The sequence below is a fragment of the Lissotriton helveticus genome, chromosome 5_1, assembly GCF_964261635.1.
Source record: "Lissotriton helveticus chromosome 5_1, aLisHel1.1, whole genome shotgun sequence".
In the NCBI taxonomy this organism is placed as follows: domain Eukaryota; kingdom Metazoa; phylum Chordata; class Amphibia; order Caudata; family Salamandridae; genus Lissotriton; species Lissotriton helveticus.
Genome location: NC_136065.1, coordinates 272,250,233 through 272,267,291, shown reverse-complemented (window position 1 = coordinate 272,267,291; position 17,059 = coordinate 272,250,233). Strand labels below are relative to the sequence as shown.

General features: G+C 42.5%; 1 protein-coding gene across 4 annotated transcripts in view; it reads right to left on the bottom strand.

The window, feature by feature from the left end:
• C5_1H9orf43 (chromosome 5_1 C9orf43 homolog) overlaps positions 1–17,059 on the bottom strand; it is a 217,362-nt gene that overhangs the window by 41,710 nt on the left and 158,593 nt on the right. For all 4 annotated transcript variants that reach the window (XM_078642191.1, XM_078642189.1, XM_078642192.1 and 1 more), the window contains exons 10-12: positions 13,761–13,965; positions 12,287–12,401; positions 9,466–9,573 (exon numbers count right to left, since the gene is read on the bottom strand). In XM_078642191.1, the coding sequence (XP_078498317.1) occupies positions 9,466–9,573; positions 12,287–12,401; positions 13,761–13,965 (428 nt within the window). The remainder of the gene's footprint in view (positions 1–9,465; positions 9,574–12,286; positions 12,402–13,760; positions 13,966–17,059) is intronic.

Genomic DNA, 17,059 nt, shown 5'->3' with positions numbered 1-17,059 from the left:
GATGGGACACTTTGAGGGGAAACGGCCTTTCCAAACAGGCTCTAAGCACACGTGCTGTTTCTCTACAAGCAGAACAACCCTAGCCTTAAGCAAGCATATGCCTTAACCACACATATGCGTAGTTAAGGCTGTCAGCGTTCTAGCTGTCATAGCGGATGGAAGAGGAACCGGAAGGTATGCGGCAGGAAGGGCGAATGGAGACGTGGCTGGGTAAGTTGGTCTGGGGTGGTGGGGGGGAGGTTTTTGGGAGTGAGGGCTGGTTTTAGGGCTCAGGGAGGGGGGCTGGGCTTGGGGTAGTTTTTAGGGGGCTGGTTTTAGGGCTCAGGGCAGGGGGCGGGAAAGGTGCAGTTTTCAGGAACTAGGGGCAGTTTTTAGGGCTCAGGCCGAGCGTGAAAGGGGTTGTTTTCAGGGCTGGGGCAGTTTTAAGGGCTTAGGGTGGGGGTCCTGGGTCAGAGTAGTTTTTTGGGGCTCAGGGTGCGATTTTAGGGCTCAGGATAAGGGGTTGGGGTAGTTTATAGGGATGGAGCGAGTAGAATACACCACAGGAGGGCCGAATTTTAGGGCTCAGGGCACAGATGTGTGATTTTTACCACACATGACCCTTCACCAATCATGTCTTTACCACAAAATTGTGGGGGTAAAGGAATGCATGGTAAAGGCATGCGAGGTAAAGATGTGATTGTGGTTGAGAGCACATGGTTCAGGCATTTGTTGTTGAGACATGCGTTGTTCCATCACACAACCCATTTTGAGTGGTGATGGCAGTTGGCGCTCGTAAATACTGACTTATGCTTTGACACAGTTGCCCGTGTTTTACCGTACACACTTTCTTTCACAGAGGCGCTATGTAGGTGCTACTGGAGTAAACAATCTATATCATCACAGGGATACAGATGAGACCATTTTAATGTGAAACAATCATACAAACTGCCTCAAAAGTGACTGTGAAATTGTTGGGATCTGCTTGGAATGTGTGTGTGGGAGCTTGTGTGGGCTCGTGGGGGTTCTGCCCTAGAATGTAGAGATCTGTGGTAGCGTCAGTTGCTGCTGGGAACTGGAGGACTTTAGACGGAATAAAGTTACCTCCTACCTTCTTGGTGGTGTTTTCCTTTCAGTGCCGACGAGTTGGTCTTGCGCCTTCAGTTTCCCCTCCTGTGGCACGCCTGGAAGCAGTGCCATGTTGTATCCTGTTTGCTTGGATTTCTCCTGCTGTGCTGCCCAGATGTTTCCTGCTTACTCTGTGTTGCCTGGGTCCTTTTCTCCGTGCCTAGCTTAGTGCTCCTGTTGATGCAGCACGTGAGTGTCATGTTCCGGATACCCCATTGGTAATTTTGGGATGTGAAGCTATTCGCTGAATAGCCACCGCGTGCCAGGCATTCCACCTACAGTTGGTGTCCTCGCGGAGCTGTGAGGGTCCACGCACTATTGCCTGGACACGGATCTCAATCACTAACCTTGTGACAGACCTTTACAAATATGTCTGACGTATTGGCAGCCATTTTGGATTGGGCCATATCAATTTCAATGCTGCACAATCCGTTGGTGCGCACACCGTTTTCTTCATTTGGGCCACATCGGAATTCCAACACTGCGAATCCGGTGATGCGCACACCGTTTTCTTCCTTGCCACTTCTTTTATTTGTGCCACATCGGAATTTCAATGCTGCACATCCAGTGATGCGCACACCATTTTCCATGGCCCACATCGGAATTCCAACACTGTGCATCCGGTGATAGGCACACCGTTTTCTTCCTTCCCAGTTCCTTTATTTGTGCCACGTCAGAATTTCAACGCTGCGCATCCGGTGATGCGCACTACGTTTTCCAGTGCAATATTTGTTTCCAGTGCAATATTAGCACCAATGCGCTCACCCTTTGACTACATTCCTCAGCAATACTTTGTTTGCGCACTCGGTGATGCACACACCGTTTGGGAATATTATTTGTTTTACCATTTCATGATTGTCACTGGTTTATTTAAGTTGGTATTTAAGCTGATTTGTACTTTAAGGACTCATTAGGTGCGGTAGGTGTTGGGCAGCAACTCACCCACATTTGCCATGGATCGCGTTACGGTACCTCCACCCTTCTTACAATCTGCAGGTACTCGCACCTCTTTAATGGGAGCAGTGGAAAGACACGTTCAATGCATATTTGGAGGCTATTGATGGAGAAACCTTCACTTCTAAGAGGAAGAAAGCTTCATTAATCTATCATTTAGGTTCTGAGGTAGGAATATTCTGAAAACTTTACCTTTGGAGATAGTAAGCACTCATGTAAGTGGTGGTGATAATGGCGATTCACTCTTTGTTGATGACTATGCTTCTATGGTCAAAACTTTAGACACAAAATGTAATCCCAAAAGAAATGTTGTTCTTGAGCGTCACAAGTTTCTACAATGCACTCAAATTCCTGGTGAGTCCATTGATGACTTTGTTGCTGCTCTTAAAACCCTAGCAGTTACCTGCAACTACAGGGAGTTTAGAGATGAAATCATTTGTGATCAATTAAGTGAAAGGACATCTAACAAAAAGATTCAAGAGAAGTTATTGTCCTCTGATGGTCCAGATTTAGAGACTGCACTTTCGTTGGCTAGGAGCATTGAACACTCTCAGTTTTGTGTAAAAGAAATTAGTAGTACTGCGCCTCCTAGCGAAGTCAAATTGTTGAATTCTAAACCCAACTCTAAACCATTGAAGGGGTCCAACACCAGTGCTGTGCATCCTACTACACATTACTCCAAACCCAACATTGAGCATGGTGAAGCCATGTGCTTCCGTTGTGGGAGCAAATCTCATTTAGGGAATGCCAAGTTTTGTTTTGCTTTGAACCAAACTTGTTACAAATGTGGGAAAAAAGGTCATTATTCTCAAATGTGTAAGGAAGTTATGATTAAGAAAAAACCTACACAGATGGTGAAGACCATTGCTGAAGATTTAATCGATTCTGATTATGAGGATTATGAATTGTTGATGTTGTCTCCTTCATTGTCTCATGCTGAAGGTGTTGTTGAATTATCTTCTTTGGGAGGGTCTCATAAAAAGAAATCTCATTCATGCAAGATTAGCGTTAATGGGAAGAGCATTGGTTTTCTTGCAGATTCTGGTTCTCCTTTTACTCTCATCAATGTGAAGGATTTTGGAAAATTGGATAGTGTTCAATTGCAACAATCAATATCAAAATTTTCGCTTATGGGGTAAAAGGGTTGAAGTTTTAGGAAATGTTCTTGCGAATCTTGTCTTTGGTGCTGATCTGGCTACGGGGACTGTGTACGTGGTAAAGGATGGAGCAAATTTGTTTGGGTGGGATGAGCAGGGTGCCCTTACCATCATACTAGATCCTAATAATCCTGATATGGTGTTGTCTCACAATGCACTTAATCAATCTTACAATGTGCCTTCACCGGATTCAATCAGTGTGCGAACAGTTGCTCATGTATTGATTGACATGTGGGTACACATTTATCCTGAAGTGTTTAATGGTGACCTTGGAAAACGTAGGGGATTTCAGCATCGCATTGTGCTCAAGGATGGTACTAAGGCTGTGGCTCATAAAGTGTGCAAGGTACCTTTGAGTGTCCACAAGGAACTCAAGTGTGAGTTGGAACGACTGTGTACAATGGGGGTAATTGAACCCATTGAGGGCTCTGAATGGTTGGATCCCATTGTTTTAGTGCGCAAATCCGATAAATCCCTTAGGATGTGTGTTCACTTGAGAGACCTTAACACTAACATCTGGGTTGATCGTCAACCTCTACCAAACATCAATGAGATGTTGGCTACCTTGGAAGGAGCCAGGTTTTTTAGATGTTTCCTCAGCTTACCACCAAATTGAACTCTGCAAAGAATCAAGGCACCTTACCTATTTTGTTACACCCGAGGGGGCTTATTGTTATATACGTATGCCTTTTGGCCTTGATTTGACTTCAGCAGTGTTCCAGCGATTGATGAACAATTTGTTCAAGGACATTGCTGGAGTCATATTTTTTCAAGATGACATTTTGATATATGGTAAGACTGAGTCAGAACACGATGAGAGGGTTAAGCACATCCTAAGCATAATTTGATATAGTGGTTTGAAATTAAGAGTTGACAAATGCAAATTTCTTAAGGAGGGAGTTGACTACCTAGGTAATCATATTTCCCACAGGGGTGTAGAACCTAACCTAAACATTATTGAAGCTATTCAGAATGCACCCACACCTAAGAACAAGGATCAACTCCATTCTTATTTGGGGTTGGTGGAATACTATGCCAAATTTGTTAGCAACTTGTCTAGCAAAACAGCATCTATGCGGAATTTGTTGATTTAAAAAAAAAATAATATGTGTGGGATGATGATTGCAATAACAATTCTGAGTCGATTAAGCAAGAAATTATACATGCTTGCCCCTTAAACTTTTCAACATTAATGGTCTGTGCATCATATCTACTGATGCAAGCAATGTTGGTTTAGGGGAGGTTCTCATGCAAAAGAGAGGGGATGGTTGTGAAGAAACAATAGCTTTTGATTCAAGGACTCTGAGGGGAGTTGAAAGCACTTACTCGACCATTGAAAAGGAAGCTTTAGCTTTAGGTGTCCAACACTACAGGAATTTTTTGTGGGTTAATGAACTTATTTTGAGGCCTGATCATAAAACTTTGATTGATCTTTTTACTACTAAAGGTGGTGGTAGGGCAAGGCCATGTATTGCGAAATGGCAGTATAGACTACATGAGTTCCGCTATGATCTTGAATATGTGGCGGGTGCTAAGTACCATGTAGCCATTTGTTTGTCTAGGTTTCCTCTCTCGTGTGATGAAGGTGAGTTGGCATCGGATGACTTAGAAATGGTTTGTGCGGTGTGCTCTTTGGAGAACACTGTTGGTGGCGCACTTTCTGAACAAGAGTGGGTGGAAGCCACATCTAGTGATGCGGAAGTTATGAAGGTCATTGACCTTTTGGCCGGCGTGTGGCCCAATGACAAATATTGTCCCTCCGAGTTGGTTCCCTACAAAAAGATTAGAGAAGAGTTATCCGTGGTTGATGGGGTGTTGAGGAGAGGGGTATTGTTGGTGGTTATGGCGTCTATGCGCAAGAGGATTTTGGATCTGACACATAAAGGTCATCCGGGAATTTGTGCCATGAAACGAAGGGTCAGGGAGGATTTTTGGTGGCCTGGCATAGACAGAGATGTTGAACACTATGTTTGTGACTGCTGTGTTTGTGGTGTAAGGGATACTATCACAACAATCCGAGGAGGGAGGGTCAAAGGGATACAAAGTTTAAAGACCCTTACCTGGTTCACATCCCCAACTACATCATCTGAAAAACACAATAGAACCCAGGGAGTCTATGAGCCTCAACAAATGGCCCAGATGCAAAAAGTGACTCACAATAAGTCAAAGGGTACACAAGTCGCCCTACAGCAGCTTACAAAGAAATAGAAAATGGGAGCACCAACTGACCTAACATACAGAACTGTATGAAGTCAAAGTAAACTGATTGGAAAGATCCAAACCATCTAAACGTGGATAACCATCAAACAGACTCAATGATCAGTCCTATCATCTGGCCGTCCTACTTGTGAAACGGCAGGTCCTTTGATCATCGAGACCTCATGCCACACAGTTGATTAGTAGTACTGGATCTAGTCCTCCCACAACTATGACCCGCCTGATGATGGCTGATTCATGATGGTTGTGAATAAAGTGAAACTACAGTGCAACCTAAACTCGTGACTTAAAATAGGATGATGTGTCCTCGAAGCTACAACTTTAATAAATGTCAGGGCACACCCCCTAATTAAAAATCAGAGCAGTGCAAGTGACAGAATAACCAAATAACTGTCAAAAATTGGGCCGACATGTTTCTGCCTAATGGGTAATCAATCCCCCGGCTTTCTTCAGGGCCTCTGCTCTTAAATAGTTGCTACTGTTAAATAACAAAAATAAGTGACTCTCCTGAGTCTCCCCAGAGTCTCAGGAGAGACCTTGAGGTACGACGGATAGTGCGGTCCTCGTAGACCTGAGCTCAGTCCAGGCGAGGTGAGGTCCAGTCCCCTGTCAGATTGGATTGTTATACATCCACTGACACGGAGGATTAGAAAAACATGGTTGGTACAGGTAGTATCATTTCCAACCAATATAATTTGTAATCATAATTGTTTTTCACTTATTTTTGTTATTTAACAGTAGCAACTATTTAAGAGCAGAGGCCCTGAAGAAAGCCGGGGGATTGATTACCCATTAGGCAGAAACATGTCGGCCCTTTTTTTGACAGTTATTTGGTTATTCTGTCACTTGCACTGTTCTGGTTTTTAATTAGGGGGTGTGCCCTGACATTTATTAAAGTTGTAGCTTCGAGGACACATCATCCTATTTTAAGTCACGAGTTTAGGTTGCACTGTAGTTTCACTTTATTCACAACCATCATGAATCAGCCATCATCAGGCGGGTCATAGTTCTGGGAGGACTAGATCCAGTACCACTAATCAACTGTGTGGCATGAGGTCTCGATGATCAAAGGACCTGCCGATTCACAAGTAGGACGGCCAGATGATAGGACTGATCATTGAGTCTGTTTGATGGTTATCCACGTTTAGATGGTTTGGATCTTTCCAATCAGTTTACTTTGACTTCATCCAGTTCTGTATGTTAGGTCAGTTGGTGCTCCCATTTTCTATTTCTTTGTAAGCTGCTGTAGGGCGACTTGTGTACCCTTTGACTTATTGTGAGTCACTTTTTGCAGCTGGGCCATTCGTTTGTGGTGTAAGGGACAAATCTCAAGTGACCCATCCTTCTCCAGATGAACCCGTGGTGGTGAAAAACTCACCATGGTCTAGTTTGGCTTTTGATATTACTGGTCCTATTGGGCCTATTGGGAGTTCTCCCAAATATGCCTTGGTTCTTATTGATTACATGTCAAAATGGCCTGAGGTCAGATTCGTGGATAATGTGAACTCGTTGTCTGTCATCAATTTTTTCTGGGATGTATTTCTCAGGGAGGGTTTTCCTGAGGAACTGGTGTCGGACAATGGAACCTAGTTGGTTTCCAAAGAAATGCAGGATTTTTTTCAAGGACATTGGCATAAAACATATTCTCACTTCTCTTTATCACCCCCACATTAATGGTTTAGTTGAGCGCTTCAACTGTGTCATCAAAGAACACTTACAGCTGGCTTTTGTCAATGGTTTGCATTGGCGGCAAGCTGTTACCGGCATGTTGTGGGCTGTGAGGAAGACGCCACATGTTAGCACCAGCATAGCTCCTTTTACCTTACTCAGAGGTAGAGTTGCTGGTTTCAAGTTGAACAACGAATTGATGTCCAGGAAAGAGGTGGACAAGAAGAGGTTGTTGGATGTGGTGGATGTCAGGGCTGCCGTTCAGGCTATGTATGATACTAGGCCTGAAGTTCGTAGTTCCTAGTCTGTTAAGTTGGGTGAATGGGTCAGAGTCAAGAAGCCCAGTCTTATTCACAAAGGTGAGTCCCGCTTTTTTGGCACCCAAAAGAGTATCTGTGGTGGGGGATCATGTGGGGGTGTTTGAGAATGGCAAGGTATGGAATAAGTGCGTTGTTTCCGTGGTACCCAAGTCCATGCTTGGTTTTGTCAACAAGAAATTTGGTGTTCATTCCTCCTCAGGGGTTATGCCTACTGGTGTTCACAGGAGGGAGAATATTCCTTCTGGTTGTGTTTCTGCGAGGAGCGCCTCCACCAGATTGAAATTTTTCCCTTCCAAGTTTCAAGATTACAAATGTTGTAAAGTCTCACCTATATCTAGGTGTTTTCACTTTATGTGTTATAACTATGTTTTTATTCTTGCTTTTTTTTAAATATTGATCGGTACATTATTTATGCCCTTGTTTTTATTCTATGTACTTTTTATTATGTCTTCCGTACATTATGCTTTTCTTTTTGTTGTTGTAAAAGAAAGAAGGGGTGTTGGGATCTGCTTGGAATGTGTGGGAGGGAGTTTGTGTGGGCTCGTGGGGGTTCTGCCCTAGAATGTAGAGTTCTGTGGTAGCGTCAGTTGCTGCTAGGAACTGGAGTACGTCACACGGAATAAAGTTGGTTCCTACCTTCTTGGTGGTGTCTTCCTTTCAGAAATGCAACAACATTTTTGCCAAAATACACATTTGAGAAGTGATTTGAAAAACAAATCAATGCACTTATATCAGTAGCTTGTGCGCTGCTGTGAATCATTGCACATCACCGGTGTACATAGCTTTCACTAAAATGTACAAAGACCGATCGTTGCTGCAAAAAGAGGGAAATGGAGAGGGGGTGTTGCATATGGCTGTCGCAGTACCCGGGTGTGGCATACCAATGCACACATCTTAAGGGCCATCTTAAGGGCCTGGTTAATTGTTTAGTATAAGAAGACAAGTGCCAAGTAAATGTGACAGTAGAAGTGCTCTGTCGTCTAGGTACTGGGACACCCCGGCATAGTGCAATTCTGTATACCGTAGGCAAAAAAAATTGTCTTGATACTGGCATACCAGTGCCTACTGCAAGTCAAAATAAAGGTGCATTGGGGGTCTATTTACGAAATTCAAGTTGTAAAGTGAAAAATGCTTGTATAATCCAATTAGTGACGTGTTTCAAAACATTTTAAATTGCAACATTCTTCTGCTTTCAAGTACCTAATAAAAGTTGACCTATTCGTGCTGGTTATACCTGTTCAGTACTTTGCGAATACATAATTTGGAATCAGTGTTTACCTATGTGCAGTGTTTAATTTGAGCCGGAGTTTGCAGGTGCGACCCATCGGCACTCATTTTTCGGAACCCGCACTTATTTTTCCTCAATAGAAAATAATCCAGAGAGAGAAATACACAAAATTGAGTAAGAGGGGGGAAGGTAAAGGTGAAAAATAGTGACAAAGAAAGAAAGCAACAAAGAAAAATAACTTGCAAGAGAGAAATAAAGATGCAGGAAGTGTCTGGTGGTGAGATAAAGAGGAATGAGATGGAATCAAGTCAACATAGCCTTGGTATTCAACACCCTGATCTTTGATAGCGCTGGTCAGGGGCTTCTGAGCAAAACGTTGGGCCCTGGAAGCCAGGGAAGTAGAACAGTAGACTAGGGTCACATTACGAGAATTTTCAGAGAATTACCAATTTTTTCATTTGGACTGACCCTGTTAACTGGTAACGAGTAGCAGACCAATGCCTCCATACATCATTATAGTCCTCAAGGGACACTTGTTTGGAATGCCGAAACTTACGTGTTCTTAAATTTAGTCAATTACCAATGTCCTGCTATGACCCTCCATGATATTCATTCTGTGCAATGCATGCAAGGCTGGACAATCATTTTTATATCAGGGGTAGATGAAACACATGTTCATGGTTGTATTCTAGTCAGAGCTATAGCCCCTGACTAGCAGAATCTAGCAGAGGAACACACAGTAGGCTACTTTTCAATGAGTTACTTTGGATGTTGACCTCAGTGCTTTAAAGAACCCAATACCCTATGTACCTACCATCAGGTGGCTCCATACAAGGTGATGTGCTGTCCGGGCTTGGAAACAGGCCCAGGCCTCCAAGGAAACCAAAAGACCTCTCTGGCTGCATTTTATTTGGACAGTGTCCTGAAAGTCGAAAAGAATTCAAGCAATTATGCTGGTTGGCCTGATAAAAAAGGAAATTAAAAATGAACATAGATAGAGAATTGAAATTAAAAATGTGTTTCTAAATATTTCAATGCTTCAGAAATCTTTACCTGTAGAAATAGCAAGAATTATTATACCACTACCCTTGGCACAGATGCATTTTAAATGTATGGGGCCTTGATGGTTAAATATTCCTATTTCTTCTCACATTGGCTCCCTCTATTGAGCAGTCCTTGTATTTATCAGTCTTTCGATCAAATAAAAGATACACTTTGCAGAATGGAATTATGGCATCATTTTAAGTATGGTGGGTGGCACACCAGCGCCTGTATTATAAATAAGGCACACATTTCCTGTTTTAACCACAGCACATCTTTAATCAGGATCCCCAGGTGTAAACGGGCCTATTATGATGCATGTGCTGCCCTCAGGGCAGCTGCAAACTCTTCCTACCCAGGGGGCAGCTCCTTCAAGTGAAACGCGGAGCGGCTGCTTCAACGCCAATCAGTTTTTCGCAACACAAGTGGCAACTTGCCTGCATTTTGAAGCGTGAGTCACTGCACCCGCCTGCAAGAGAATATCTGGGTGGGTCCATGGGACTCCCTTTCATACGTTAAGGGGACTTGCACCACCTTTTTGTTTCTGTTCGCCTCCTAAGGGCATGTTTGCCTCTGTGTCCACTGTGTGGTCTCAGAGGCATGGTAAGTTTGCTTCACCTATGTTTAAATGAGGGTACACAATCTCATGATAGCGCTAGCGATACATTGTATTGTATTGTATTGTAATTGCATTTATATAGCGCTTACTACCCCTGACGAGGTGTCAAGCGCTTTTTCGGCGAGTAGCACGCTACTCCGGGACCCATAGAGGATTAGTGTTGAATTAGTATAGTGAAACATGCAAGGACATTTTAAGTGGTGGATAGGTTAGTCAGTTATTTGGATTTGGAATGATAGCACAAGGATAGAGGAGGAAAAAGGTTTGTAAAAGGGGACAAGCAGTCTGGTGCATAGAGCTATATGCAAGTACATGTGGTCCCTTGTCATAACTCATGAGAATATTCTACCCTGAACACCTATGGGCCTGAATACGTTGTCGGGCGGAAAGCCTCAGACAAGCTGTCGGAGGCTTTCCACCTGACATCATAGGTGTCAGTCCGATCACCGTATTAGGATGACGGCGGTCTGAGTTATACCTCCTGTGGTATTCTGATGCACTTATAACAGGCTCAAGGAGCCCGTCGGGCGTTGGAAGCCACCATAATCCCCTAATGACAAAGTAGCCAGACTCAGCTCCACTGTCGAGATTATGATGCCACTTTCCGACAGCCTTTTCATGTTGGCCTATCTAACATGGAAAGGCTGTCGGAAAGTGTCTGTGTGGGCCCCCAGGAGGCCACCTCCCACCTGGCCCTCCGCAATGGGGGGCACCGATGGTGCCCCCCCTAAAAATCCCTGCACCGCGTGGCAGGCAGCACTTGGTGCCTGCCACATGGTGTAGGGATGTTTGAAAACATCCATTACCCAATGGTAGCTTGAGCTGCAGGTCTTTTTCGCCTGCCGCAAAAGCAGCAATTGCGGAATGGATGTTTCCGACAAATCTGGCGGTCGGAAATGCCAACCTAAGGTCGGTCAGTTCCAGACTGCAACGGTGTCAGGACATCGTAATTAGGTCCTAGGTGTGTAACCAGTTAACAAGGAGGAAGAGCAGAACAGATATACACAGCTGACCATAGCAAACAGAGATGTTCAATCTTAATTTATGTTTTGGGATCACTCATTGATTTTTCTCAGATGCTTACACTGTATTGTGCTTTAACAGAATGTGTAAAGTGCACAGTCATGCCTTCGGGCAGTGGTTCTTAACCTTCTAACTTCAGTGGACCCCACCTAACCATTACTGGAATCCAGGGACTCCACTGAATTATTATTAGAATCTGGGAACCCAGGCCTAAGAAATTTCAATTATTTGAACCACTAAACAATACACAACAATATAGAAGCAACCATTCATCAAACACATACATAAATGATTAAATATTTTAGTTATTTCACAAACAAATATAAAACAGTCAAAAGAGTAACTTTAATTAGAAGTTTGGAGCTTCTTTAAATTCAAATGAGGTCACCCATAGTTCACAATGCATTCTGTTTGATGCACTTTCACTGCTTCCATGAATCAATCTCAGAATACTAGTTTAATTTTTAGCTTTCACTGAAAAAATTCCTTCACATTTACACTACGTTTTAAAATCTTCAATTTTACATTTTGCTTCTTGATTTATTTACATCTTATTTATCTGTTAATATTATTTAATCATTTAAATATTCGTGGACCCCCTGAGTATGCATCACAGACTACCAGGTGTCCCGGGACCCCAGTTTAAGAACCACTGCCTTAGGGTATTTTGACACTGAATAACAGATGTTTATTGTTATCTTATCAGAAGGATGAAAGGCTGACTGGACTCCCAAGGGCTTGAACCTGTGACGATGAGGTCAAACACAGATTCGTGGAGAGGACGCATTAGTCCACTAAACCACCAGTCCAGGCTCAGTAGGATCACAGGAGGGCTCCTAACAGAAAGAAGATTGGGTTGTGCCCCAACGAATGTTTTTCAGCCCTTGCCCTAGGGCAAAGAGGCGAGGCAGCATTAAAGGTGGCAGCAAGTTTCCTCTATACAGATGCCTACCAGACATTCTAGTTCTGCCATTGGGTCCAGCTCCATCGATGTACTTCTTCCACAGGTAGGGTTGGTTCTTTATGCTTTCCAGGTCAATCTCGGTCCCTCTGAACACCCTAGAAGGCTGAAGAAGCAGACATCTTGAATGATAAACATGTTTTTTCATTCACACAGAGATCATTCCAGTGCACAACTCAGTCTAAACGTTCTAACTTTTTCCTTTTCTCAACGCGTTCTGGTTGGTTTTTCGGTCTGTATGCTTTACATACATAAATGATGCATAATATTATTCAACAGTTCCAGAAGCAGAGGTGCCTGGAATAGCTGATTTGTGAAATGATCTCCTGCCGTGTTGTAGAGTGCGATATTTCTCGACTGTTACACTCTTGAGTTCCAAATGTACCCGATTCTACAGCTGCCTTTGCAGCCATCGGCCACTAGAACACCATGGCTGTCCATTATAGGCCCAGGAGGGCAGAATTAATACTCAATGTTCACGAAATCACAAGAGGTAATTTTGCAAACAATGAACCTAAATGGAAATTATTAGGTAGTCTGTGGTTACCCTGAGCACCTGTCATGGCTCCAGCTCTCTTGACTTACATAAGGCACCATGGGCTGTATAACATAAAGTGAGCACTGAAAGTGCTAATTTAAGATAGGTCTCTGCCAGTTGTGGGCTGACTGGTGTCCAAAACTGCAGGAGTATTTTACCACTTTAGATAGTGTTATGCACTTGTTTGCCACTGGGCTTGAATAGAGTGTGCTGTTTTTAGCTGGATATGTAGCAACATTAGTTGGCACCTCTAAAATAATTATAGTTCATCACAAAATGACAACACAAATCAAAATAATACCAACAAAAACATAACATGGCACAAGATAAAACACAAAATAATCACAGTACAGCACAACTATAGCACAATGAAATAATGCAGCACAAAATATGACACCACTAAACCAGCAAAATACATCAAGAACACAACGAAAATGCACCACAACAAACATGCGCAAACATACTACAACTTTCTTAAGTGTGCTTTCATAATACGCAGGTGAAAGGTGTTTGGATCAAAAACTGCTTTAAGTAACCGAATGAAACAGCGCCAGTAAATAATGTTTTGTAATGTGGCCCCAAGCGCTATACATATAAATAGGATGGTAGGACAGGGGCACTGGGGCTGTCATCCAATGCTGGTCAACCTGCTAAGTTCAGGGTATCTCTGCTCCTGCAGCAGACAGCTGACTCCTTTTGATAGAAGTATTATCTCTCTCGAGATTAATGACACTTTATTTTGTACAGTAGAGTCCTTAACCCTGTAGCATATCCAACTGTTGTCCTAGTATCACAACATCAAAGACAAACCAATTAAGAGGAAAGTAGACAATGACAATGAATTTTTTTTAACACATAGGGTTTTTTAGCATTATGCTAAGCCACTTTTCCTTTCCAGTGTCAAAGTCATCAAAATACAAGTTTTACCTTTTCATCCATTTTGTAGCGAGAGGGGCCTTTCTGTACAGGGCCGGTGTAATATCGCTCCTTTACTTGATGCAGGATCATCTTTCTGTTATCAAGAAGTGGTCTCTTAGGACCTTGGATTGCAGGAGTCTTGGGACAGGACTGCTGGCTGGTGGAACCTCTCTGTACAAGGGGAACCTCTGAACTTCCTCCTTCTGTAGAAAAGCTAACAAAATACCCCCCAAAAAGACGTTAAACTGTTTCAGAATTACAGCTTTATTTACATGGTATCCTTGGCAAAACACATCAATTTCCCTACTCTCTTCCAGGTGTGATAAGATGGTAGGAGTGAAATAGAGAAGGCGTTTCAAAGTCACCGAAGCCAACATTTTCTGCACATGTTTAGCAGAGTATCCATCTTAGTTGCTAGGACTAGAAAGCCCCTGTGGTCGTGTCTTCATCGGAATGAAGGAAATACCAGTGATAACCTTCATCTTGCCTTGCCCTAGGTGACAGTGAAACGCCCAGCAGGCTAAGGCTTCAATTAAACATCAGAAGTGCCCACCTCAGAAGAACACTACAAGGATGATAAGAGGGAACATAACCAGAAAATAAAACACTGACAAGCAGAATCCAGATGACTCTCTCTGGATGACAATGAAGTGACCAGAAAGGACAACTCTCTGAACTTCTCTGAAGCAGCAGAGGGTAACTTGGTGGGGAGAGAATGTATTGTCTTGGAAGTGGTCATTTCTTTTCGTGAAGCCGTATATGCCTTTAGGGCCTTATAAGCCGTAGGTGTTGACCTGTCAGAACTATTTTCATGCACCAGTAACAAACACCAAGTAGATTTTCCATCTTTTGACTATGTCTGACCAAGCAGAATGACTCTACTGCTGCCAGGAGGAGGCATTCTCACACCTGAACCTGGCGTCTACAAGAATGTCTGGCATTCAGTTAATGTCATTGCTTGGGGTGTCAGTGTTTGTTATATTTTTAAACGTCTTTTTTAAATCCTCATTTTGAAGTCAGTGTTTACAGAATATAATTATGCAGAGGCTACATTACACACTTGTACAGAACTCCAGTAATACAGAATCAAACAAAACAGTGCCTCAATTGGAAGGCTATAAAACTGGTCACCATAAACATCCCCCAACGCTTACTCACTCCCAGGAGTGTACTCTGAAAATGCTGTGAAGTATCCACCTGCCTCATATTAACTAGTTTCCCCCGTGGTCTCCCCTTCCCCTATATCTCAAAATCAAACATTTTCAGAGCCATCAGTCATGGTGGATGCATTTTAAAATTTCCCAAATCAGTGGCGTGAACAATTAGCAGTCATCACATCTTATACAAGCCAGCCTCCTACTGGTTTAGACTATAGGACAGTTTTTCAAGTTACATTGAAAACCCCAGTCTCTGTGCATATACATCCTTGTTGAATGCATATGTCTTGTTGCAACTAGAGGCTAGTAGCATCCTTGCTGAAACCAGCATATGTTTGGGCAATGCATGGCTATATATTGGAATGTCTTCCGTGTCGACCACTGGAGACCATATATCATCTCCTCTGAATATTCACACATTGAGTACACCATAACTTCATTTGTTTGGCCATGGTTCTCTTACCAAAAGTGGTCTAACTTTGTTTAGGGTCATCACATAAGGATTAGGGGTTAATCCTTACACCACCAACATTTTCCATCCAACTATGGGTATCCTTCAACCACTATGGGGTAGGGTACCCTTATGAATAATGGGCCTCTTGAAACACTACCCGAGCTATATCATTCACCCGAGATCCTTTCCCCATACACTCTGGCATGCGTATGTTTTACCTTTGCAAGAATACAGTAAATACATAGAAAATGTTTATGAATCAATCAATCAAAGACTTTATTTCGATCACTGAGGATCATAAAAGTACACCATAGAACTAGACAAATACAAATACACACTACAAATAGAACAATTCATTATAAATAAACAATCACAGTCTATTTACAGTCACTGCTAAAAAGATCTGTCAAAGTGCATTAGTGTTTGTGCAAAAAAAGAAATCATTGTGATAGCACCATGAATGTAAAAATGACATCATTTTTTGTTAATTACGGACGTATCTCATTGTGTACTTTGGAAAAGGCTAAAATATGTTTAAAACTATGCTCTTTGAGAAGAACAGTACAACAAAATATTTTAGGTGAACATTTGCAGCCTATTTACAATCACAGCAATATAGGTCAAACAGAATGCATTCTTATTTTTACTTAAGAGCCTCATTTTGAGATTTTAAAAAAGAAGTTATAAAGAAAAGATAAAAAATGGGAACTATGTACAATTGGTAAGACACGATCCACAATAAGACTTAACAGCGCCTTAAAATATGGTGCGCCATGAAAGCCACACCCTAAAAGCTGTTAGGAGAGTACTAAGTGAGCCTAATCCATACAGCCATTAGGAACTTGGCTATACAAAATACAATCATATGTGTTGTATTTCTCTTCAGTATTCTGTATGCCTCCTTGTATTTCCTTACTCCCAGGTTTCTACAGAAGGGAGCAATCCATTTAAATCGAAAGTGACCTTTTACAATTCATTAACAGGTCGGTTTCAATAAAACACGAACATACAGGGATGTATGACATTACAACGCATGCTTTTACCACGCATGCTGTTACAATGCAGTTTTTACAACGCATACCATTACAACGCATAGCGCTTTGGGGTGCTGGATAGTGAATAGTTTAATTTACTATTCCAACTCCAGTCCCCGTGGACACTAGGGAAGGTGTTGGATAGTAAATTAAATCTATTCCCTATCCTAGAGCGCCCCCCAGCGCAATGCGTTGTAATGGTTTTCGTTGTAAAACCTGCGTTGTAATAGCAATGCGTGGTAAAAGTTGCGTTGTAAAGGATGTTTCCCACATACAGCTTTCAGATAAGATTAACTGATCTCGTTAAGGGTTTCTGGGTCTCTCCGCGCCGCACTTTGTTCAAGGTGAGAAGAGAACTGACTTCCGCAGGTGGAGGCACAAGCTTGCCTGAAAAAAACCAATTAATAGAAAATGGACCTCAGTAGCTCCAGAATCCCTTCAAGAAGTGGGGAGGACAACAGCAAAGAAGCGCAGAGGGTGGGGAAAAACGCTGTGGGGGGAGTGGAAACAACATTGCTGCATAGAAATGATAACAAGGGCCTAAAAGATGATAACAGAAACTGCCATCTCCTAAGCATCACTTAACACAAGTCCACTTAATGTGCAGGCTCTAGAGGTAAACAAATTACAAAAGAAGTCAAAGAAAACAATTCATAATATTGT